General features: G+C 45.7%; 2 protein-coding genes across 3 annotated transcripts in view; one reads left to right on the top strand and one right to left on the bottom strand.

Moving 5' to 3' along the window:
* Positions 1-13,101, top strand: part of LOC135538732 (supervillin-like) — a 26,172-nt gene extending 13,071 nt beyond the window's left edge. Inside the window, exons 9-32 of the mRNA XM_064964642.1 lie at positions 44-143; positions 1,412-1,462; positions 1,672-1,734; positions 1,925-2,026; positions 2,126-2,255; positions 2,361-2,456; positions 2,551-2,631; positions 2,789-2,990; positions 3,195-3,367; positions 3,569-3,727; positions 3,852-3,988; positions 4,255-4,402; positions 5,125-5,270; positions 5,487-5,662; positions 5,761-5,899; positions 6,252-6,713; positions 6,945-7,047; positions 7,154-7,361; positions 7,473-7,606; positions 9,410-9,565; positions 11,214-11,357; positions 11,681-11,793; positions 12,029-12,184; positions 12,619-13,101. Of these exons, the coding sequence (XP_064820714.1) occupies positions 44-143; positions 1,412-1,462; positions 1,672-1,734; positions 1,925-2,026; positions 2,126-2,255; positions 2,361-2,456; positions 2,551-2,631; positions 2,789-2,990; positions 3,195-3,367; positions 3,569-3,727; positions 3,852-3,988; positions 4,255-4,402; positions 5,125-5,270; positions 5,487-5,662; positions 5,761-5,899; positions 6,252-6,713; positions 6,945-7,047; positions 7,154-7,361; positions 7,473-7,606; positions 9,410-9,565; positions 11,214-11,357; positions 11,681-11,793; positions 12,029-12,184; positions 12,619-12,711 (3,472 nt within the window). The 3' untranslated portion in view covers positions 12,712-13,101. The remainder of the gene's footprint in view (positions 1-43; positions 144-1,411; positions 1,463-1,671; positions 1,735-1,924; positions 2,027-2,125; positions 2,256-2,360; positions 2,457-2,550; positions 2,632-2,788; positions 2,991-3,194; positions 3,368-3,568; positions 3,728-3,851; positions 3,989-4,254; positions 4,403-5,124; positions 5,271-5,486; positions 5,663-5,760; positions 5,900-6,251; positions 6,714-6,944; positions 7,048-7,153; positions 7,362-7,472; positions 7,607-9,409; positions 9,566-11,213; positions 11,358-11,680; positions 11,794-12,028; positions 12,185-12,618) is intronic.
* On the bottom strand, positions 13,091-24,291 carry LOC135538731 (transmembrane protein 98-like). 2 transcript variants are annotated; one of them, XM_064964640.1, is made up of 8 exons: positions 24,204-24,291; positions 18,104-18,346; positions 16,621-16,692; positions 16,241-16,372; positions 16,001-16,034; positions 15,795-15,910; positions 15,637-15,696; positions 13,091-15,374 (listed from the first exon to the last, which is right to left on the bottom strand). In XM_064964640.1, the coding sequence occupies exons 2-8, from the start codon at positions 18,232-18,234 to the stop codon at positions 15,173-15,175; spliced, it is 747 nt and encodes a 248-aa protein (XP_064820712.1). In that variant the 5' UTR covers positions 18,235-18,346; positions 24,204-24,291; the 3' UTR covers positions 13,091-15,172. The 2 variants fall into 2 exon arrangements, with proteins under 2 accessions (XP_064820712.1, XP_064820713.1); XM_064964641.1 differs by lacking the exon at positions 16,621-16,692.
* Between the last annotated feature and the right edge of the window lie 975 nt (positions 24,292-25,266).

The raw sequence follows: 25,266 nt of genomic DNA on the forward strand, positions 1-25,266 counted from the left end.
TTTGCATTGCTTTTTCTTAGACCTCCCCTCTGTCTCTGTGCAGGTTGTCAGATGCTTCCAGGGAGGAGGAGAGGGGGAGCAGGGTGAGGAGAGACACCCCTCCTAGACAACACGTCCAGGTGACCTTGGCGGGCCAGAGGAAGGTAAGACCAGCGGCCATCTTACAGGACCTCAGTCAGAGCAGGCAGCTACTGGGAATGGTGGACAGTGGATAGATGCTGACATCACTGATTTGCATTGGACATCTCACACGGACTGAGCTCATGTGTTTCGGAGCCAGTTGGTAGGCTGTTTATAGTTGATTTGGGTCTGCACTTGTGTTTAGCATCTTGAATATTTAGGCTCAGAATCCCAATGGGGCAAATCCAGTCTTAGCCTGGAAAAGCAGAGCAGCAGACAGCTGTGGACACATCCTTCTCAGTCAGATAGAAAGATAGATAGATCCACCACAGGAGGCTCCCAGACAATCCCTAGTCCCCAGGGTCTGTGATACTATGGCTTGGCCCCACTGTAACACTCCACACCAGCCCATCCCAGCCCAGAGAAAAGGCCCTGTCTTCCACTTGTAGTCTCTAATCCTCGGCGTAGCTCTCTGCAACCAGTTGGGTTTAGTGTAACCTGTCAGTCAGGGAAAGAGGGGAGGATGAGGGTTACCGGTCACCAGGGCGACCGATCACGGGGGAGATAAGAGGGGGTGCTGTCCACACGCTGCCCAGAAATGATATTGAAATAGTATATTTATTTAGAGAAAGGTGAAAAGGTTCAAAAGGTGGCGTCGTGCGTGGCCAGGTAGGAGGAATTAGTTAGCTGTCCTATCTGTTCTTGAAGGTTGAACGGACATGTTGTGTGGGCTGGTTCAGGAAGCCGAGTGCTTAACACGAGAGTTTGTTGTAGTTTTGCCAGTCCACTGAAACCAAAGGAGCATCGTTACATCATAGCAGCTCTACACCAGCCCCATATCTTACTATGGTATGTGTTTTAATGTCATAGCAGCCCTACACCAGCCCTATACCTGACTATGCATTCAATCCCTGAGAGCTACCTTGCGTTACTTAGATATGGATGCAACTTCTGCTGGTGCTAATGCCCAGGAATGGGCTGAATGGCTCTGAATGACATGTTAACAGTTAGACTTAACAGATAGAGAGGCTTCCATGAACACCCTCTTGACCCCATTCGGCCCCCTTAGCTGGACAGTGTTGACACTTCTCTGTGTTGTGTGTGTGTGTGTGTGTGTGTGTGTGTGAGAGAGAGACCTTCATACCTTTGTGGATGTTTCTCATTGCTCTTCACCCGCTCTTTCTCCTTTTTGCCATATCTTTTTTGATGCTATGCTCGCTCCTCTCACCATATTTTCTTTCTTGGCTTTGCCGACCACACCCCCTCTCTGCTCCAATGCCGCCCCCTTTAGGAAGACAGTGAGATCTCCCATGATGCACCAGCTCTCAACCCTCAGTGCTGGGTAAGTGGAGTGCTGGCTCTGTGGCACCCTATTCCCTACATAGTGCACCCTCTTGCCTACAAACCTCTGTGTTTGGTTATTTCAACCAAACTTATTACCCTGGTTTGTTGACTATGTTGCTCGTCCAAATCATATCAAATCTATTCTATTCTGTTCTACCCAATCCTGGGCTTATTCCTTATCCTTCCCCCCTCCTCCCCTCCCCCCAGGATCCTGTCTTTTCCTCTGTCTATTTGAACAGTACACCTCAATATGTCATGTGTTACAATCAGGTGAGTGTGTGTGTGCAAACACACATTCAGGTGCGTGAGTGTGAAGTGTGTCCATTGCACGCCATTGCCCCTCAATATTCCATTTAAATGTACTTGCTGAAGTGCTGTGATTTGCGTTGTGTTGATACTGCAGTGAAACATGTTGACGTAGTTCCCCTTCACATATCCGTTTTTTTCTCTCCCTCCTCAGACCAGCTCTTCCTATGAGGCCCAGGAGGTCTCCTCTCCTACCCAGACCCTCTCTCAGCCCCAATGGGGACAGAAGGTGACCCACACACACACACACACACACGTGCAAAGCCACACACACACATACTGGTAGGTGTCACTATACGGTCGCTGATCCCTGTCTCTACCCATGCAGCACGCTAGACCAGTAGAAGAGGAGGAGCTGCCACAGGCGTCGGTGGCTGAGCGCATGAGAACCCTACAGGAGAGTGAGGAGCAGTGGAAGGCCAGAGGGAGAGGGGCCGCCAACGGCTCAGCCCAGTACACTGTGGCCGGACGCATGGCAAAGAGAGGTGAGATTTCCCTCTTTCTCTTTCTCCTTTTTTTCTTTCTCTCTCTCTCTCTCGTTCTCTCTTTCTTTCCCTCACTCAGACCTGTGTGGGATTGTCCCATTGCAGGTTTGGTGTCCCCTGTATCGGACATACACGAGACCCATCCATCTCACACTAAGAGACCCTCCACAGGAGCCGCAGCAACAGCCTGCCCATGTGAAGGTAAACATAACCCATCCACAAAAGAGAAAAGATGTTTGTGTCTGGTTTGTGATTGTAGATCCTCCTCCCTGACCTCTGGTTCTCCTCTCAACAGAGACCTCCAGTCACCCTGGAATGGAGGTGGAAGAGGACACAAAGCTGGACAAACTGGATTCCATTGTGGACAGGCTGAATAGTACGATGATTTGTCCAAACCTCAGATTAAGAGTTGAAGTCTATCCGCTAGTGTCTATTTATTGTCTAACTTCCTGTGTTTTTCTCAGTGATGCTTTGAGCATCCTAATGAAGTGGAAAACCTGTAACTCTCATGTTGTACCCCTCTCCTCCCACAGCCACTCCCCAGGACACGCCCCTGGAGGTGACCTCAGGGAGGGGGAAGGAGGTCATGACTCCTGATGACCGGGAGACGTGTGGTGGTTTCTACAGGGAGGTGTTGCCTCCCACACCCTCTGCCCTCGCTGCTGGGGCTGGTGCTGCCACTGGAACTGACCCGGAACAGGACCTCAGTGCCCTCTGCCAGACCAACACACCCATGTGAGTTTGTGTGTGTGTGTGTGGGGGGGGGGGGAGGGGGATTAGTGTGTGTGTGGGAGGAGGGTGTGTGTGTGTGGTTGTGTGTTTGTGTTTACATGTACACTTCTATCTAGTTGTATAATTGTCTTCATTGTGGGTGTTTGTGTCTTAATGCCTCTTTGTGGTGTGTGTGTGTGTGTGTTGTGCGCGCGTGCGTGCGTGCAGGCTGACATCAGAAGTAGCGCAGCACAGGCGGTCGGTGCGTCCGTCCCGTAGGACCCAGGGCTCCCGGAACCCTCTGCGTGCTCTGGCGGCCCGCGATGACATCAGACAGGACTTCATGGGAGAGAGAGTCACCATGGCTACCATGAACACTAACAGGACACAAGTGGAGAAGAGTGAGTGACGTTAACATATACCAGAGAGATATCTCTTTTTCTCTATCAATTTCTCACTCTCTCTCTCTCTCTCTCTCTCTCGATATCTCTATATTTCATTCTCTCTCTCTTGCTCTCTCTTTTCTTTTTCAATCTGCTTATATACTGTTTCTGACTTTCTCATCTCTGATCTCTCTGTCCCATGTCTGTCCTACCCCTCAGTGGCCAATAATTCCAACATGGCTGAATCAACTCCTGCAGGTCTGGCCAGTACAGAGGACTTCAGTAATGTCGATCTGCGTGATGTCACTTCCACAGAGTCAATGACGAACAACAACAACAACCTGCCCATCAGCAACCTCATGCTCATTCACATCAAAGGTCGGTACAGATTGTGTGTGTGTGTGCATGTGCATATGATTACGTTTATGAGTGTGCATATGTGGATATGTGTGTGGATACAAACTCTCTAATCAACATGTGTGTGTGTTTCCTACGGTGCCAGGTTGGCATCATGTGCAAGTGCGTCTAGTGGAGCCCACAGCCAGGTCTCTGAACAGTGGAGACTGCTTCCTGCTGGTCACACCCACTCACTGCATCCTCTGGAGCGGAGAGTTCGCCAACACAGCAGAGAAAGCCAAGGTACGACTTCGACGCGACACACACATTGTATCACATGCTGACTGTCTACTCTCTATTCCTTGACTAACTAGATCCCTGGCTTGTACTGTTCATGAGGGATTCCCGTTGGGTGTCTTATTCATCTGTAATTCAAACCATATGTGGTGTTTGAATAATACCATTGAAGTACATTTTACATCCTACATTTAAACACAATGTGAAGCCACTGATTCGTGTCAGTTATAACTGGTGATGATGTTTCCCTGTCTTCTGCTGTCTCTGTCCAGGCGTCAGAGCTGGCATCGTTGATCCAGACCCAGGGGGATCTGGGCTGCCGGGCCTGTGGGGTCATCCACCTAGAGGAGGGGGTCAATACTGACAACAGCTTGGCCTCTGACTTCTGGAACCTTCTGGGAGGAAAGACACAATATGGAGGTCGGACTAGAACTTGTCACCAACCACTCTGTCACTCAGTAGACAAAACCATAAGAACTGTACAAACTATGTGAAAATCCTATTAAAACAACCAGAACAGCCTTTTAGGTAAGTAAGTCAGTAAGTAAGTAAACTAAGTCAGTCAGTCAGTAAGTGAACTAAGTCACTCAGTCAGTAAACTATGTCAGTCAGTAAGTTAACTAAGTCAGTAAACTAAGACACTCAGTAAGTCAGTAAACTAAATCAGTCAGTCAGTAAGTAAACTAAGTAATCAAGTCAGTAAACTGAGTCAGTCAGTCAGTAAACTAAGTTATTCAGTCAGTCAGTCAGTAAACTAAGTAATTAAGTCAGTCATTCAGTCAGTAAACTAACTAATAAAGTCAGTCAGTCAGTAAGTAAACTAAGTGACTCAGTAAGTCAGTCAGTCAGTAAGTAAGTAACCTAAGTAAGTCAGTAAACTAAATCAGTCAGTAAGTAAACTAAGTAATTAAGTCAGTCAGTAAGTTAGTAAACAAAGTCAGTCAGTAAACTACGATACTCAGTAAGTCAGTATTCTAAATCAGTCAGTCAGTAAGTAAACTAAGTAATTAAGTAAGTCAGTCAGTCAATCAGTCAGTAAGTAAGAAACCAAGAAAGTAAGTATGCAAGAAACCAGTAAGTGACCATTTGCGTCTGTCTTTGTGTACTGTATGTGTGATTGTATATGTGTGTGTTCCCTGTAGGAGCGGGAGCCCCAGAAGAGGATGAGCTGTATGAGAGTGGGGTGGTGGAGTCTAACTGTTTGTACAGGCTGGTGGAGAACAGACTGGTACCCCATGAGCAGGCCTGGGCAGCCATACCCACTGTCTCCCTACTGGGATCCACTGAGGTCAGTCCCTCCTTGGATCCCCCTGTGTGTTTCTGTGGCTTCTCATCCATTGCTGCCTTGGTGCTACATATCAATCAATGGGTTTTTAACTCAATACAAAGATTACAACACTACAGATAGTATCTGATCTCTGAATAGTTCTCTCTCTCTGCCTCTGTCTCTCTTTCTGTCTCCTGCCTCTCTCTCTGCCTGTTTATTCCCCTGTCTCTCTACCAGGCCCTGGTGTTTGACTTTGGCAGCGAGGTGTACCTGTGGCATGGGAAGGATGTTGTCCCTGGCGACAGGAGTGTGGCTGTACAGCTGGCCCAGCAGGTGTGGGGTGGTCCCTACGACTACAGCAACTGTAGGGTCAACCCACTGGACCCCACACACTGCAACCCCAGCATACAGCCGTAGGTACACACCACACATGTGCTTACATAGTAAAATACCTAATTTAAATACATACTGTTGTATTCATTGATACATTATGTGTGTGATTTGTGTACAGGCAAGGTGAAAGACGGCCCGGCTGGGCTCTGTTTGGCTGTGTCTCTGAGCACAAGGAGACAGCCCTCTTCAGGGAGAAGTTTCTGGACTGGGCTGGAGATAAGGAGGAGGCCGCTGCAATGGTGGTGGAGGAGGCACATGTTAGTTAGAGAAAGATCAATTCAAATCAAATTGCATTTGTCACATGCGCTGAATACAACAGCTGTAGACCTTACCGTGAAATGCTTACTTATCAGCCCTTTAACCAACATGACCTTGTAAGAAAAAAAGGTTAAGAAAATATTTACTAAATAAACAAAAGTAACAATAAAATACTAATAACGAGGCTATATACAGGGGGTACCGGACCCGAGTCAAGGTGCGAAACACATGACTCAAAGCCAAACAGGACCCATCCTGTACAGATTCAGAGTGACTGTGAGAAAGATGCCTGATCTTCTTTGACTGTATTTCTCCTCTCCTTTCCTCTCTCTAATGTGTCTCTCTGTGCAGACTGCCATGCCAGTGTGGCCCCAGGAGAGTCCCCTGCCCCAGCAGCCCCAGCAGCAGTTAGAGTGTGTGTCTCTGTGTGCGTGTGATGCCAAGGCGCTGGTGGCAGGGCAGGGGGTGGCGGTGCCAGGGGACGGGGTGGTCCCTTCAGTCCTGGGGGGGGTGGACGTTCAGAGGGGGCATGGTATCGTACCCCTGGAGGATGGGCGGCAGGTGGAGCTGAGCACTGTTGCCGTGGATACCTGGCACATTCAGGAGTTTGAGGACAGCGAGGCCCAGCTGGAGAGCCCAGGGCAGCTGCATGAAGGAGACACATACCGGGTCCGCTGGACCTATACTCTCAGCCCAGCGGATCAAAGCGGGCAGCCTGGGAGGGAGTGCTCTGCTGTCTTCATCTGGCAGGGCCGGCACTCCAGTATCAATGGGCGAGGCGCGTCAGCCCTCAGGAGTCACGAGGGAACACAGGTGGGTGGTTCTTCCAATTCAACTCTTAAACCACCCATAGCCTCAGTTAAAACCATAGAATCACATATAGGACATGCAAATTATAGGATGTCTGTCGTTAAACCTGCCTAGCATTTCAGAGGCCTGCGTTTAAACCAGTGTTATTGCTGAGAAGGATGTCTTTGGTTGTTGAGTACAGTAGGCTCGTTGACTGATGTTACAACCTGTGTTGTTGTTGTTGTCCTGTTGAAGGTGATGGTGCCTCAGGGGCAGGAGCCTCCATGTTTCCTTCAGCTTTTCCAGGGAGGTCTGGTCATCCACAAAGGCTGCCGAGCGGACACCACCAACAACACAGGTGGGGATATTACCTTGGCTTTACCTCCTCTAATTTAGGTGGGGTGTGTGTCTATGTGTTCTGTGTAGACCTGTGTTCCTAACTGCAATCTCACTATGTCCTGTAGGAGTCTGGCGTCTATTCTGTGTGCGTGGGGAGCTGCCTGAGGAGGCCAGTCTGTTGGAGGTGGACTGTCGCTGTGGCAGCCTGCGCTCCCGAGGTTCTCTCGTACTGCTCAACAGTCAACAGGGGGCGCTCTACCTGTGGCATGGCAGTAAGGTCCACGCCAGCTCCCGGGAGGCAGGCAAGAGGGCTGTGGAGCGACTCACTCAGATGTAAGTCCTCACTTCATGGATGTGTTCCTGTGCTGCTGTGCGTATTAATTTGTTGGAATGCAAACAGTATTGATACGTGGGTATGTGTGCTTTCTGCTGTCTGTGTGTTAGGTGCCCTCCTGAACTGGGCCTCAGCAGTGAAAGCCCTTCGAGGGTGCAGGAAGTGGAGGAAGGGGCGGAGCCTGTGGAGTTTGGGAACGCTATTGGGCAGCAGGACAGGAAGGCCTATGACTGCATGCTACAAGGTACACACCTCTCAGCTCCTGTTCATACCTGGAGAAAACACACCTTGACAGACAGGGCCGTGTAAAAGTATTTTCCTCCTTTCTAAATGTCTCTACTTTTACATATTTTTGATACTGAACGTCATCAGATCTTCAACCAAAACCTAATATTAGATCAAGGGAACCTGAGTGGACAAATAGCACAACAATGACGTACGTACTTCATTTATTTAATGAACAAAGTTATGCAACACCCAATGTCCCTGTGTGAAAAAGTAATTACCCTTTCCACTCAATAACTGGTTTTGCCACATTTAGCTACAACGACTCCAACCAAACGCTTCCTGTAGTTGTTGAACAGTCTCTCACATCGCTGTGGAGGAACTTTGGCCCGCTCTTCTATGCGGTAACAACATTTGTGGGTTTTCAAGCACGAACTTCTCATTTCAAGTCCTGCCACAACATCTCAATTGGGATTAGGTCTGGACTAGGCCCTTCCAAAATGTAAAATTTGTTGCTTTTTAGCCATTTTCATGTAGACTTGATTGTGTGATTTGGATCAGTGCCTTGCCGTATAGCTCATCTGCACTTAGAGACCGAGATTCTCCTGTAGAATTCTCTGATACAGAGCAGAATTCATGGTTCCTTCTATTAAGGCAAGACGTCCAGGACCTGAGTCAGCAAAGCATCCCCAAACCATCACACTACTGCCACCATGCTTGACCGTTGGTATGAGGGCCTAAATTCCTCCACAGCAATGTAAGAGACTGATCAACAACTACAGGAAGCATTTGGTTGAAGTCATTGCAGCTAAAGGTGGCACAGCCAGTTATTGTGTGTAATGAGGCAATTACTTATTCACAGAAAGGAATTGGGAGTTGCATAACTTTGTTCATTAAATATATACAATAAGTATGCCACTTGTGGTGTTATTTGTAAACTTAGGTTCCCTTTATCTAATATTAGGTTTTGGTTGAAGATCTGATTACATTCAATATCAAAAATATGCAAACGTAGAGAAAATTACCAATGGGGCAAATACCTTTTTCACGGCACTGTATTTAACGGAATACCTGAAAGTTCAGAATAACCTGAACAGGTATCCCAGCCCAAATGTCTTCTTTTTAAATGATATGGTGGTTCATTTCTTTGCTATCAAATGAGGAGAGACAAACTTATCACACAAGTAAGAGTTATACTTAAACTAAGTCTTAATTCACTTATTAGTAAGAGAGCAGGTCAATACAACACACACATATAAAGTGTATCGATTGAGTGCTCTACGTTAATGATGACTGGTCGACGAATCACCCTCAGATGATTCGTTGAGAGCCTCGAGACAAAAGTACAAAGGTCTTTTTATAGCCAAGATACACCCCCTTCAGGCTACATGACAAACAACAGATGTATGGAATGGGTCACAAGGTTAAGACTAGTATGAAATATACTTAGAATTCACAGCAGACAATATCTCATTCTGTAGAGACCAGGGTCTGTCCCTGGGGTCATCTCTCCCTGGTACCTTATAGAACAGAAACATTAACTCATGATCTGGAATGCGGTATCACCCAAAGACATCGTAAATCTTCCAGAGGCCCATCCTCAGTAGAACACACACAGATGAGAGTTCTAACAACCCCTTATTCTGTTGCATTAAACAACCCTTTGATGCAATTACAGAATTATAACATAATCTTGTCATTTCTGTTTGGACAATGAACACACAAATGACTAATAAAGAAGGTATAAAGAAGCTGAACTTCTCTAAGTGCTGAAAGTTCGAGAGGTTGATGTGATGAGATGCTGTGGGTTGTTATCGCTCAGATCCAGGGAAGTATAACTTCACGCCACGCCTCTTCCATCTGAGCACCCGTTCCGGAACCTTCCAGGGGGAGGAGCTGCAGAGCCCTGCCCGGTTGCCAGGGGTTGTAATGGCGATGCCCTTTGTCCAGGAGAGCCTGTACTTTGTGCCACAGCCAGGTGAGTGTCTGCTCAATGCCCAAACACATATGTATGCACTCAGGCACTCATAAACAAAACTTCCATTGTTATCACAGGGACTTGAAGTACAAAACACTCACCTAATATCCCTCATTTTCTTTCCCTTTCTCACTGTTTCTCTGCCCATCTCTCTCTCCCTCTCTCTCCCTCTCTCTCCCTCTCTCTAACGCTCCCTCTCTCTCTCTAACGCTCCCTCTCTCTCTCTCTAACGCTCCCTCTCTCTCTCTCTAACGCTCCCCCTCTCTCTCTCTAACGCTCCCTCTCTCTCTCTCTCTAACGCTCCCTCTCTCTCTCTAACGCTCCCTCTCTCTCTCTCTAACGCTCCCTCTCTCTCTCTCTCTAACGCTCCCCCTCTCTCTCTCTAACGCTCCCTCTCTCTCGCTCCCTCTCTCTCTCCCTCTCTGTCTCTCTCTAACGCTCCCTCTCCCCTCTCTCTCACTCTCTCTGTCTAACGCTCCCTCTCCCCTCTCTCTATCACTCTCTAACTCCCTCCCTCCCTCCCTCCCTCTCTCTCTAACGCTCCCTCTCTCTCTAACGCTCCCTCTCTCTCGCTCCCTCTAACGCTCCCTTTCTCTCTCCCTCTCTCTCTGTCTCTCTCTAACGCTCCCTCTCACCTCTCTCACTCTCTCTCTCTCCGTCTCTCTCTAACCCTCCCTCCCTCCCCCTCCCTCCCTCCCTCCCTCCCTCCCTCCCTCCCTCCCTCCCTCCCTCCCTCCCTCCCTCTCTTTCTAACGCTCCCCCTCCCTCTCTTTCTAACGCTCCCCCTCCCCTCTCTCTTTCTAACGCTCCCCCTCCCTCTCTTTCTAACGCTCCCCCTCCCCTCTCTCTCTCTCTCAATTCAATTCAATTTGCTTTATTGGCATGACGTAACAATGTACATATTGCCAAAATGTATTTAGGATATTTACAATATTAAAATAATAAGAATCAAATGTGTCAACGGGACAACAGTAACAACAATAACCAAGGGTCAAAATAACCATACATTCAACAATAACAATAAGCATACAGTTGAGGACATGTGCAGATTGATTGGTCTGTCAGACACTGTCCCTCATCTTATTGCAGGCAGCAATGTAGTGCGCTGCCAACCCACAGCTCTCCACGTCCTCGCCCAACAGGACAGGTAGCCTATTCTCATCAGAGAGGTCTTTGAAACCTTGAATAAGGGTTTTAAATTTGGGGAAATTACACTCTAATTGTTTTAAATTTTTTCTAAACATTTTGTCAGGAAATGCAGCTCCGTCTCAGGTTCTGTTGTGGTGCAGTGGTTGCACAGCCTTTCCTCTACAGGGAGCCAGGTTTCCTGTGTCTACCTTTTCAGTGACAAGGCTGTGCTCACTGAGCCTGTACTCTGTCAAGGTTTTTCTAAGGTTTTGATCAGTAACCATGGTCAAATAGTTAGCCACGGTGTAGTGTCGATTTAGGGCCAGATAGCACTGCATTTTGCTTTGTGCTTGTGTCTCCCAACAAGCAATGCAGTTTTGTTTTAACTCTTTTGTAATTTGTTTTATTCTGATTGAGCGGATGTTCTGGTCCTGACTGAGGCTTCAGTGTGTTAGTAGAACAGGTTTGTGAACTCAGCCCCAGGACCAGCTCTCTCTAACTCTCTCTTATCCCTCCCCAGCCCTGTTCCTGCTGGATAACTGTATGGAGCTGTATCTGTGGCAGGCAGGTGAGCCTGAGGACAGTGAGACCGCTGGTTCAGCCTGTATCCGCTGGGCTAACGAGAGGAGGTGTGCCATGCAGACAGTGCTCCAGTACTGCAAAGGTGAGAGCCAGTAGACAAAGCAAGGCAGCTAATATAATAGTTGATGGTTTAGATCAGGGGTATATACATCTTACCCCACGAGTTCCAGAGTACTGCTGGTAATTGCACCCACCTGGTGTCCTAGGTCCAAAACAGTCCTTGATTAGAGGGGAGGAATAAGTAGAGGAAGTAAAAATGCAGAGGAAGTGGCTTCGAGGTCCAGCTTTTAATCTGAGGTGTTTAGATGGTTGTTGGTCAGTATCAGGAGTGTGTTGGGGATATGCTGTAGTTAGGGGCTAAGTTGTTCTGTTGTTTCTCTGATGGTTTGCGGTGTGTTGTTTTAGAGAGGAACCCAAGGCGCCCCCTTCAGGCCTACCTCATCCAGGACGGAGCAGAACCCCTCACCTTCACCAACGTCTTCCCTCGCTGGGAGAAGAGACCTACACCCACCACGCAGGTACAGGAAAAGAGGACTATTCATCCTCCCCCTCACAATCACTATCATTATCAATAATAGCATCCGTACGCATCAGTAGCATCATCGGTAATAACTTCACACCAGCAGTAAACCCAGTTCAGTATGATCTGGTTGGGTAAAGACTGCTGTGTCATAGCAACACCACGGTCTTTGTCTTTCAAAGCCAGGTATGTTTTGGATTTAGATATCCTGACTTGTGAACGATGTTGTCCAGGGGGAGGCCGGGCGGGTCAAGCTGACCTTGGTGCAGGACGCCCTGGCCCAGCTCAGTAAGACCCAGTACCCCCTAGAGGAGCTGCTGCAGACCCCTCTGCCAGAGGGAGTGGACCCCCAGCGCCTGGAGATATACCTCTCCGACCACAACTTCCAGGTTGACACACAAACACGCTAGTTCTGTGCGGCTCAGTTGGTAGAGCATGACCCCGTCAGGAAAATGGGTTTGATTCTCACTGGGGCCACTCATATGAAAGTGTATGCACGGACTATGTATGCACACTTTGGATACATTTGTCTGCTGAACGTTATGTACAGTATTATGACATTATATAAAACAGGGTGCAGCTACACCTGACAGCCACTAGGGGCGCACCACTGACGTCTTAATGGTGGCTGTGTTCTGATATGGCCAATTGAAATGTCTTCCTGTGGTAGTCTCGAGATGATTAAAAACAGATGGTTTAAGAGAAAATGTGACTTATGTAGGGTTTCTGTGTAAATATTTCACAAAAACGTTCATCCCTAAGACCAGTGGATGCTTGCTTTTCTCCAGTATGCTAGTAAGGTTTGTTTGTTTATATGTTTCAGACTATTTTGGAGATGAAGAGAGATGAGTATGACTTCCTCCCAAACTGGAAACAAATCAGCCTGAAAAAAAGCAAAGGACTATTGAAAACCTGAACAAACACAAAAAGATCCCATTTATGTCAACATATCCTGAGATATTTTTTGTTGTTGTATTTTCTATTTTCAAGATAATTATATTTTCTTGTCAGGTGATGACAATTGCGTACAGCGTTTTCTTAGTAGCTGTTTCTAAGTTGTATCTGTATGTCTTCTGTATGGTGCTTCTAGGGCCTTATTCGTTCTCAGCCAATCGCTCTCGCTTGCAGAGAGACAAGACTGCCTATACCGTCAAACAGCAGGACAGAACCATCCTTATCCCCAATCAATCAACTGGATCCATTTTCTTATTCCTAGAGCTTACACGAGTGTGTGCTTCTCTTACCGACTATGGATTCCCCTCAGAAATGTTAACTAAAAAGAAGAAGAAAGAGTGTTACACATTTTCCTATGAAACTTTAATTTACCTGTACAAATCAATGGAGGATGTAAAGAGAAAGTTGAAAAAGAGGAGGGGTAAGGAAACATCGCGAAACATGCTTACGTACAACAACAACAAAAATCAATTGTAATAAACGACGGAAACCAGGAAAATAAAAGGAGTGGCCACTTTCTTTCATGTTTCATCTTAATCAATATCGTTCCATCACAGAGCTCTGCTTATCTGATGTAGGCTGCAGTTATACTGGCAGTCTTCTCGTAGGCTGAATTTCAGAGCTTGAATTATAAGAAGGAACAAAGGCACAAAAGGCATGTCTTCTCAGGAAGACCGTGTGAAAAAAACCCGCCTGATTTGTCTCTAAGCTTGACCGTGTGTTTAACCGTGTAGTTTTGCCCATAAAGTCTTGTGTACGTTTACAGTATCGACGCTGTCTCTTTGCGTAAGTGTGTGTATCACTGTGTACAGTTGCTCCTTAGGTTAGCAGCGTGTGAGCTCTGTTACAGTTGCTCCGTAAGCTCGAGTGTGTGGCGCAGTGTTTGCAGCTCTGTGAGCTGTGTTAGGGCTGGACAGTGTGTGTGTGTGTGTGTGTGTGTGTGTAAAGCTGGGTTATGCTGTGATTACTGCTCTTGGGTTTCACTTCTAGCTATGGTATTAGGCATGCATGGGGAGGCAGCTAGCCATGCTCCAATAACATCGCACCACCGGTCAGCACAAGGCACACAAATTCACCTCCACCTCATTTGACACGGCTCACAAAGAAACCTTCCCCCATACACACACATTTGACCCTCCCTTTACGATAACAGCCAATTAAATCGTTCATCCGCCCAACAAACGCAACAGGGACCTGCATAAAGCCGTCCAACACCTTCAGCTGGTACGGAGGCTTGTCTTGACTCCTGGTTCTAAAACAAAAAGTAGCAGTGTTTTATTCTGAGTAAGAGTGTATTTCTCTGAGTAAGAGTGTTTTGCTCTAAGTAAGAGTGTATTGTTCTGAGTAAGAGTGTATTGTTCTGAGTAAGAGTGTATTTCTCTGAGTAAGACTGTATTTCTCTGAGTAAGACTATATTTCTCTAAGTAAGAGTGTTTTGCTCTGAGTAAGAGTGTATTGTTCTGAGTAAGAGTGTATTTCTCTGAGTAAGACTGTATTTCTCTAAGTAAGAGTGTTTTGCTCTAAGTAAGAGTGTATTGTTCTGAGTAAGACTGTATTTCTCTAAGTAAGAGTGTATTGCTCTGAGTAAGAGTGTATTGCTCTGAGTAAGAGTGTATTGCTCTGAGTAAGAGTGTATTGCTCTGAGTAAGAGTGTATTGCTCTGAGTAAGAGTGTATTGCTCTGAGTAAGCGTGTATTGCTCTGAGTAAGCGTGTATTGCTCTGAGTAAGCGTGTATTGCTCTGAGTAAGCGTGTATTGCTCTGAGTAAGAGTGTATTGCTCTGAGTAAGAGTGTATTGCTCTGAGTAAGAGTGTATTGCTCTGAGTAAGCGTGTTTTGCTCTGAGTAGATGTGCATGTATTTCCCCTGCCTTTGGTCCTATTGGGTGTCCAGGGTTTTCCCCCCACATGGATTAGTTGACTAAATTTAAGCTTCCATGTGACTGTGCACTCCTAACGGGGCGGATTTACAGCTCACCACTGGGAGATGGAAGACACTCAGGAATGAATATCAAGGGGCCAGTCGTCCATGGCAACAACTACACACAAGCCTATCTCAGTGAGCTCTGCACTTACGTACAAGACAATATGAATCTGAGAGTGTAACATAAAACCTATATAGATCCTAATCATAACATGCATTATGGTTATACATAACTATATACAAAACCAGAAACATGATAAAAGTGAAAGGATCAAGAGGAAAATAGCACAAGGATCTGGCACCTGTCGGTTTCTAAAACCAGCTCTATTCTATTATCTGGCAACCCATCTGTATGTAAATCAGCACAGAACGGCAGTGGGAAAGTGGGAATGTGTTGAGTTTTCTTATTGTGTGTTTATCGAGCATTGAGAATGTGCCCGAGATGTGTATAATGTATAGAGAAGGAGTGTATGCGTGTGCGTATGTACGTGTCTGTGTGTTCTAGATGGCCTGCTCTCTCTGCACGTCTATTCCAGGTAGACTCCGTTCCGGTTCGGACGCTAGCGCCGCCTCCCGCAGCACCACCATGTGATCCTCAGCGGCGTGCAGTGATTGGTCAATCCAGTCCATGCTGCCAGACATGTGACAGGCGTTGCGGGTCACCAGCACCAGGTGACTGACTGACAGAAGGAGGGCGGTGGCCCTGAGGAGACAAAATAGACAAAGGGCATGTAGAATTTCTCCATCAAGACTGGACAGGGAAACATTGACGCACAAGTCCGTCTGATTACCATGGCTTATATTGTACCATCCCCACCTATAGTCCCTTTGTTGGTCAGTTCAGACCATCATATGAGTTCTATCAGCAGAGCTATGATCTATATTGTCTATTTGCCCGGGCTATCTTTGTCCCCTCAAAATATTATAAATGATGTTATCTAACAAAAGAAAACTTCATTAGCTACCTGGCATCCAGGAGTATGGGGTCCAGTGGAGGGTACATGGATCGCACAACATCATCCACCCTACAGACACGCACAGGACGATGGGAGGTCATGAAGGATGTAGGACGGTCAGACAATTGTAAGGGTTGTGTGATGGTGCTGTATAACCTGACAGTTACCTGGGACTGATGCGTTTAGCCACAGTGATGATGTCACTGAGGCTGGCTGGGGCTTTCACCTTAGCGCCTGAGCCCATTGTCATGGCAACCAGCTTTTCAGTCAGGGTGTGGCAGATCTGCCAAAGGAGAGAGCGTGTAAATATCATTGAGTTAGATCCTAATGAAAACAATGTATTCATGCAGGGTGTACAGCACGTAGACATTACCTTTAAGATGGATATACAATGCGAAACCAAGCCACTGTTAAAGAAAGAGAGAATAGCTTTAAATAAGGGTTCATTATTGTATGATCATGTCAGAGATGTATCACCTATTTGAACTTGATGATGTTATGATCAAAGATCGAAGTTGTTACACTTGTAACCATGGAAGGATATATATATATATATATATACGAATAGCTACAACAGCCAGCCTGATCTACTCCTGGCATATGGCAGACGTACGAGGCGTCCTCGATCCAGTCCTCGTTCTCCAGGATGGCCTCGATGTGAGGGTTGGTGATGACCACGTCGTCCAGCTCCAGCTCAGACGGCTCACTCTGGGTTTCCATGGCACCGATCAGGTCAACATTGGGTCTGTGGGGAAGCAGAGAGGTTCTGATGAAGGGAAGAGAGGGTGTGTGAGAGAGAAAGAGAGAGAATGTGTATTGAATAGGTGTGTGAGAGGGAGGGAATGTATTCTGAATAGAAGCGTGTGTGTATGAAAGAGAGGGGGAACACGAAGGAGAGTGAGAGAACAAGAGAGTGAGACAGAGAGACATTACTGGCTCGAGAACTTTGCCCCTGTATGTTGACTTAGTATTAATCCCATGTATCGTTTTGACCTTAGTGCTGTGAAGTCGCTCTGTTCAATCCATAGATTTATAGCTTCAAACCAGCAGGTCAGTCCATTGGACCTGGGTAAGAGTGGGATACAGTTGAATCAGCTATATCCAGGACCCGTTACCACCATCTAATGCACTATAGGGTCTAGGCCACATACCTCATCACTAGAGCCAAGAGTTTTCCTGGTCTGGACAAACTCAGGGCCCTACCCATAACCATCCAAAATGCCACTGTCCCTTCCCTCCCAGATGAAGCTAGCTAGGTATACTAGGCGACCCAAGATGCCACTGTTCCCTCCCTCCTCCTCCCAGATGAAGCTAGCTAGGTATACTAGGCGACCCAAGATGCCACTGTTCCCTCCCTCCCCCTCCCAGATGTAGCTAGCCAGGTATACTAGGCGACCCAAGATGCCACTGTTCCCCCCCTCCCCCTCCCAGATGTAGCTAGCTATGTAAACTAGGCGACCCAAGATGCCACTGTTCCCTCCCTCCCTCCCCCTCCCAGATGAAGCTAGTTAGGTAAACTAGGTGACCCAAGATGCCACCGTCCCCTCCCTCCCCCTCCCAGATGAAGCTAGCTAGGTAAACTAGGCGACCCAAGATGCCACCGTCCCTTCCCTCCCCCTCCCAGATGAAGCTAGCTAGGTATACTAGGTGACCCAAGATGCCACTGTTCCCTCCCTCCCCCTCCCAGATGAAGCTAGCTAGGTATACTAGGCGACCCAAGATGCCACTGTTCCCCCCCTCCCCCTCCCAGATGTAGCTAGCTATGTAAACTAGGCGACCCAAGATGCCACTGTTCCCCCCCTCCCCCTCCCAGATGTAGCTAGCTAGGTAAACTAGGCGACCCAAGATGCCGCCGTCCCCTCCCTCCCCCTCCCAGATGAAGCTAGCTAGGTAAACTAGGCGACCCAAGATGCCGCCGTCCCCTCCCTCCCCCTCCCAGATGAAGCTAGCTAGGTAAACTAGGCGACCCAAGATGCCACCGTCCCCTCCCTCCCCCTCCCAGATGAAGCTAGCTAGATAAACTAGGCGACCCAAGATGCCACCGTCCCCTCCCTCCCCCTCCCAGATGAAGCTAGCTAGGTAAACTAGGCGACCCAAGATGCCACCGTCCCCTCCCTCCCCCTCCCAGATGAAGCTAGCTAGGTAAACTAGGCGACCCAAGATGCCACCGTCCCCTCCCTCCCCCTCCCAGATGAAGCTAGCTAGGTAAACTAGGCGACCCAAGATGCCACCGTCCCCTCCCTCCCCCTCCCAGATGAAGCTAGCTAGGTAAACTAGGCGACCCAAGATGCCACCGTCCCCTCCCTCCCCCTCCCAGATGAAGCTAGCTAGGTAAACTAGGCGACCCAAGATGCCACCGTCCCCTCCCTCACCCTCCCAGATGAAGCTAGCTAGGTAAACTAGGCGACCCAAGATGCCACCGTCCCCTCCCTCCCACATGTATTGTATGTAGCTAGTAGTTATACTAGGCACTGACTTGGAGTTGAAGTGGTGCAGCAGGTGGTGGGGGTGGCAGTAGCGGTGTCGACACACCACCACCAGGGCAATGAGGGAGGCCAGGAAGATGGTGGCCAGCACCCCAATGGCCACGATCACCACCGTCTCCATGGCGACGACGGGTCCCAGGGCGTCGGCAGTCGGCAACAGGGGGAGAGAAAGGGATTCTGATCAGACCAGGGTTCTGGTTGTCTGGGCTTGGCCTTTATGGCTGATCGCTCATCTGTGGAGGAGTTGGTCATTAGTGGTTTGTAGTGTTGTGGTTACAGACAGTTGATTGATAGACATGCGGTTACATCCTGAAAGAAGTGTTAGCTGAGGAGCTGTCTGAAAACGACATACTTCCACTTCCATTTCGACCATGGGCAACCACGTAGTGAGACATAGCCTACTGTGCGTCACAAACCACAGAGAACATGCCCTGTGACTTGGCTACTAAATATGAAACACCTCCTAACCACACAGAACTCTGATCTTTATCTGAATTCATAGGAAGCTATCAGTGGACAAGCCCGTTGTGTTGGTTCCGTTTACTGAAGCAGAGTACGTACTGTCCATTAATACAACACAGTTAGTTGATCATAACATCTGAATCTCAACCTAAAATGATATAATCATACAAAATAGGAAGAGATTAACATGTTATTTGCATGTTTCACACTTTTTTGACCCGGTGCAACCACATCCAACCAAGAAACCCATGATAAATGATGTGAATGCTTTATAACCTATTTCAGATCCAAACCAGAGTTTCTCAACAGCTTTTAATCAGAGTTATGTGAGTGTTGTGTTTTTGGTATCTGACATACTCTATGGCCAGCTGTTCAGGATCCAAATATACACATAGCAAAATAAACAATATCCTTTCAAAATAAACTATACCCGTTGTCTACCCTCTTACCCTTTTGGGGTTCTCGGGTCCTAGTTGTGCGAATCTGTAATGTACTTCTGATGGTCTTATCACAGTGAGTAGATTTGACACAGGATGTGTAAAACAAGACGACACAACATACAGTACCTGTCCTAGCATTGCCCTACCTGGAAGCCGTGTGTGTGTGTGTGTGTGTGTGTGTGTGTGTGTGTGTGTGTGTGTGTGTGTGTGTGTGTGTGTGTGTGCGTCTGTCACTACTACTATAAGAGGCCAAGAGGTATAGCATAATAGCTTTGGAATTAGTTGGTACTCATACAGTGGAGAGACACCATGGAAACACAGCTTTTATGCAGTCACTATGTGCAAAGGAATTACCGAATTACAACATTCCCAACCAACATTTTGATCCAGATGATTATATGACATTCTGATTTGGAATGTTGTAATTCTTTAAGCAGATTAATTTGAGACACACTGGCCGAATCATACAGTTCTTTCACCCCTCTTTCAATCAAGCATTTCTGACTCCTTTTCTCCTCAATGGCCAACGGTCTCTTTAAAGCCTGTTGGTTTCAGAGGCACTCACTCAGGGTGGAGTTTTGACTGGTTTCTCCACACGTTTCCATTGCAAAAAGATGATTTGATAGACAGATGACTGTTTTATTCTGTATTTGTGGGCAGATCCATTGGGCCAAACTGTAACGTCTGCTTCCAACTCACACCCTCAAACACGTGGATCCCCTGAACTGTCACGGATCCCCCCCGGTACTGCTGCTCATTCTGTTCACCAGTTCCGGAGGTCTACGTCGCCGGCTTTCTAGGCATCACTGAGCGGGATTCGTTATCACCAACCCCGGACTGTCTTGTCTGATTACACACACCTGGTTCCCATTTCCCCTGATTAGTATGTTGTATATGTGCCCGCTGTCTTTGTCGGTTATGGTTCCCATGTCCATTGGTGGTGTGAGCACCTATGCGTTGGTGCAGCTGTTATGCTGCCTGCTTCATATATTGTGTATTACGGGTGTCGTTCAACGAGGTTGACCCTCGCTCTTTTGTTTGGGTACAACCAAGTGTTTTTGGAAACGTGTTCGTTTTGGGTGTATTAAAAACCCCTATTGTGTATTCCTGCGCCTGTCTCCAAATCCTTTATACCAGCGGGACATGAACGCAGCTCACTTTCCAGCTCACACTCTCAAACACCTAGATCCCCCGAACACAGCTCACTCTCCAGATCCCAATCACCTGAATTCTAATCACCTGTTCACACACCTGCATGTCATTATCACACACTATTTAGTTCAGTACTTTGCACCCCATCACTGTGAGGTATTGTTTGTTTTGTGACACACGTCTTTCAGAGCTCTGGTTTTTCCCCCTGTGATTTACTCCTCCCATGTGTGATAGTTTTTGCCTGCCTCACTAACGACACCTTTTTGCCTGTTCCCTGCCCTGTACTGTAGCCTATTGGATTTCCTGTTATCTACCTATTGCCTGATCTCCCTGCCTGTACTGTTGCCCTTTTGGACCTCCTGTGTATGACCTTCTGCCTGCCCCTGGACCCAGCTAACTGCCTCCTCCTGTGGTCCTTTGCAATAAACACCTTCTGCGCCCTGCACTTTGAAACCAGCTCTCTGTCTCCCCTCGTGTTCATTACACCAACACTATTCATTAACCTGGCCAGCCCTACCAGCCTATAGTGTGTAATGCGTAACATTGTAGTACTTCAATCTTCAAATGGTTTAATACATCCTTCACTCATCTGACCAAAGAATATTCTGGAATAATTCCTAAGATTACAAAAATAAAGGAACCACAACCACTAGAACAGGGTTCCCCAATGGGTGGCCCAGTGATTTTATTTGGCCCCCCAAGTTTTCTGAACCAAAAAATATATATACAGTACTAGTCAAAAGTTTGGATACACCTACTCTTCAGGGTTTTTCTTTACCTTTTACTATTTTGTACATTGTAAAATAATAGTGAAGACATCAAAATGATAAAATAACACATATGGAATCATGTAGTAACCAAAAAAGTGTTAAACAAATCAAAACATATTTTAGATTCTTCAAAGTAGCCACTCTTTGCCTTGATGACAGCTTTACGCACACTTGGCATTCTCTCAACCAGCTTCACGTGGAATGTTTTTCCAACAGTCTTGAAGGAGTTCCCACATATGCTGAGCACTTGTTGGCTGTTTTTCCTTCCCTCTGCGGTCCAACTCATCCCAAACCATCTCAATTGGGTTGAGGTCGGGTGATTGTGTAGGCCAGGTCATCTGAAGCAGCATGCCATCACTCTCCTTATTGGTCAAATAACACTTAAACAGCTTGGAGGTGTGTTGGGTCATTTTCCTATTGAAAAACAAATTAACATAAGTCCCACTAAGCGCAAACCAGATGGGATGGCGTATCGCTACAGAATGCTGTGGTGACCATGCTGGTTAAGAGTGCCTTAAATTCTAAAAGAAATCACAGACAGTGTCACCAGAAAAGCATCCCCACACATCATACCTCCTCCTCCATGCTTCATGGTGGGAACCACACATGCGGAGATCATTTGTTCACCTCCTCTGCGTCTTACAAAGACAGCGGTTGGAACCAAAAATTGCAAATTTGGACTAATTAGACCGAAGGACAGATATCCACTGGTATAATGTCCATTGCTTGTGTTTCTTGGCCCAAGCAAGTCTCATCTTATTATTGGTGTCCTTTAGTAGTGGTTTCTTTGCAGCAATTCAGCTACGAAGGCCTGATTCACGCAGTCTCCTCTGAACAGTTGATGTTGAGATGTGTCTGTTACTTGAACTCTGTGAAGCATTTATATGGGCTGCAATCTGAGGTGCAGTTAACTTTAATGAACTTATCCTCTGCAGCAGAGGTAACTCTGGGTCTTCCATTCATGTGGCGGTCCTCATGAGAGCCAGTTTCATCATAGCGCTTGATGGTTTTTGCAATTGCACTTGAAGAAACTTTCAGAGATCTTGAAATTTGAATGATTGGCTGAGCTTCATGGCTTTGCTTATTTGAGCTGTTCTTGACATGATATGGACTTGGTATTTTACCAAATAGGGCTATCTTCTCTATACCACTCCTATTTTGTCACAACACAGCTGATTGGCTCAAACGCATTAAGAAGAAAAGAAATTCCACAAATTCAATTTTAACAAGGCACACCTGTTATTTGAAATGCATTCCAGGCGACTACCTCATAAAGCTAGTTGAGAGAATGCCAAGAGTGTGCAAAGCTGTAATGAAGACAAAGAAATGCTACTTTGAAGAATCTCAAATATAACATATATTTTTATTTGTTTAACACTTTTTTGTTTACTACATGAATCCATATGTGATATTTCATAGTTTTTTTTATATGTTATCACTATTATTCTACAATGTAGAAATAGTAAAAAATCAAGAAAAACCCTTGAATGAGTAGGTATGCCTGCCCTTTTAACTGGTACTTTATATTTTTTGAATTCTTTATTGTTGGACATAAAAGATTGTAAAAAAAACCCCATCAAATCAGCTCCAAGTGATTTTGATTTTGGAAATTTGTTCCAAAGTATTCCCACGCATAATAGAGGAATATACAGTAGGGCAAAAAAGTATTTAGTCAACCACCAATTGTGCAAGTTCTCCCACTTAAAAAGATGAGGGAGGCCTGTAATTTTCATCTTTGGTACACTTCAACTATGACAGACAAAATGAGAAAAAAAATCCAGAAAATCACATTGTAGGATTTTTAAGGAATTTATTTGCAAAATAAATATTTGGTCACCTACAAACAAGCAAGATTTCTGGCTCTCACAGACCTGTTCCTTCTTTAAGAGGCTCCTCTGTCCTCCACTCGTTACCTGTATTAATGGCACCTGTTTAAACTTGTTATCAGTATAAAAGACACCTGTCCACAACCTCAAGCAGTCACACTCCAAACTCCACTATGGCCAAGGCCAAAGAGCTGTCAAAGGACACCAGAAGATTTACAGAAAACATTTGACCTGTCATTGCCAACAAAGGGTATATAACAAAGTATTGAGATAAACTTTTGTTATTGACCAAATACTTATTTTCCACCATAATATGCAAATAAATAAATTAAAAATCCTACAATGTGATTTTCTGGATTTTTTTCTTCTCATTTTGTCTGTCATAGTTGAAGTGTACCTATGATGAAAATTACAGGCCTCTCTCATCTTTTTAAGTAGGAGAACTTGCACAATTGGTGGCTGACTAAATACTTTTTTTGCCCCACTGTATGTGATTGTATACAAATGTAAGCAAGGTTTGAGATTTTTATATTTTAGTCAAATAGCTTCTTGCGGTTAATTTGCAGGCTTCAAATAATTTGTAAGTATGTCCCTGGTCCCCTGACCATCCACTCAAGAAAGAATCGGCACATGGCTGAATATCTAGTTGATGATCCCTGCACTAGAACCTCAGACTGATCATCAAACTGATTTAGTCAATTTACCCCTTTAGTTAGATCACAGGGGGTGTGCTCTGCCATTTCTCAATTTGATCCTAATGCATCTCCATCAGTATTGTGGTCACCATCTTTGATTCTTTTGTAGTGAGACACAGTATACTAGAGCCTGGAGACATTTTGTAGGCTTAATGTAAACATCTCTGTTCCCCCTCACAAAGGGCCACATTCTGTCCCAGATTGCAGTTCCCACACCTCCAAATTCACTACACCAACAATGTTTATGATGGAATAGTGATACAGAGGTGGATCCAGTCATTTTAGGAATATCAGCAATGAGAGACCAAGCTCTTTAAAAACGAAGATTTAACTGAATCAAGTTGAATTTCCAACTACAGATCATTCATGGAACAATGTTCTGCAAAAAAAGCAACAGGGACCCATCTCATCTCAAATCTTTGAAATAATACGTTTGAAATTAGTAAATATATAACGATAAATAAATATTTCTGTTCACTATTCAAAGTTACAGTTTCTCAGTTGTGTTGTGGTATCAGAACTGCATTTTCAATATTTGCAGAATTGTTAGGTCAGCGAACTCCAAATAAATCCCCCAAATCATTATTGTTCCTCGATGAACAGTACACATTCCATAGAGTGATACAATGAATTCAATGAATTTCCCCCAACCCTAATATAATTCACACTTGAATCATCCTATTCTGAATACGGAAAGAAAACGAAACACACCTGTCATACACGTGTTAGAGAATAATATACTCACCGATACATTTAGTCCGTTTTCTTGAATTATAGCTTTGAGAAACAAAGCACCTTTTCCCCTAGGGGGGTGGACATGGCACCGACCTCTCCAAACCGGGAACGCGCACAGGACATACGCGAACGGCTCAGCACTGAGCATGCGGGCAGCGCGTGAGCAGCGATGGAAGTTCGCCATAACTTTGCAGGAGTGAACTCAAACGAACAGTGCCGTGCATGCGCAAAGGATTACGGGTACGCGCGCACAAGAATTTATGGTCTGCTTGCTGAAATACTTTGTTTGTAATCGACTATGAAATAGACCTAGTTTATTTATACAGGGCTTATAGACATACACAACATTTCACCTGTAAATCTTCCTGTAGCCACGGTTTTGTAATAAGAAAAAAAAGTTTATAATCACAGATATATGTAGTTTATATCTGAGACTTTATTATGTGACATGTTTTATTTTATTTATTTAACCTTTAGGCGGCAAGTCATCTACTTGATACTTGATATTAGAGACGTTTATTCTGACAACAGTCAACCCTTCCCAGATGTATTTAGTGGAGACTCACTTGAGTTGCGTCAGCCAGGCTAACTTCACTTGGATTCTGATTAAACTATAGAAAGGAACACCGTTGTAACCAGACTCCCATCGAACCCCCGGGCCCTTCAGAGGCGATAAATAATTAGGGTTATAGTTTATTATTAGCCTATTAACTTTTTGACGTTATGACGTAGCTCTGACCAAAAGGCCTTTAGGACGAGGCCTCACTTGTAACACCAATTAATACGCTATACAGCCTATTAGCAGCAGATAGGTCTAGTATTATTATCATAGCATTCCTTTATTTGGTCACATTTTTGTTAACTCTAGAAAGCATACTTTTTTTTTACCATTTCCGATATAGGTTATTGATTTAAAAATTCAATATTTAGCAGATCTTCAACAACCCACTAGATGGCGTGCCCGTCCAACAGATCTCGGAGGCCTACATCTTTTGGATGAAGGTAAGCTTTTTGTAAGAAGCTCCTGAAAAATCGTTATTATTTTTTTTATATTAATAGTTTTATTTAATAGT

The sequence above is a fragment of the Oncorhynchus masou genome, unplaced genomic scaffold, assembly GCF_036934945.1.
Source record: "Oncorhynchus masou masou isolate Uvic2021 unplaced genomic scaffold, UVic_Omas_1.1 unplaced_scaffold_29___fragment_2___debris, whole genome shotgun sequence".
Taxonomy (NCBI): Eukaryota; Metazoa; Chordata; class Actinopteri; order Salmoniformes; family Salmonidae; genus Oncorhynchus; species Oncorhynchus masou.

Excerpts from the sequence above, each read along its gene's own strand:
- LOC135538731 (XM_064964640.1), bottom strand. The coding sequence starts at position 18,234 with ATGGAGACGGTGGTGATCGTGGCCATTGGGGTGCTGGCCACCATCTTC. Across the intron at positions 16,693-18,103 it reads CTGCACCACTTCAACTCCAA|GTCCAATGGACTGACCTGCT; the intron begins GTCAGTGCCTAG and ends ACTCTTACCCAG. Across the intron at positions 15,697-15,794 it reads GCTAAACGCATCAGTCCCAG|GGTGGATGATGTTGTGCGAT; the intron begins GTAACTGTCAGG and ends GCGTGTCTGTAG.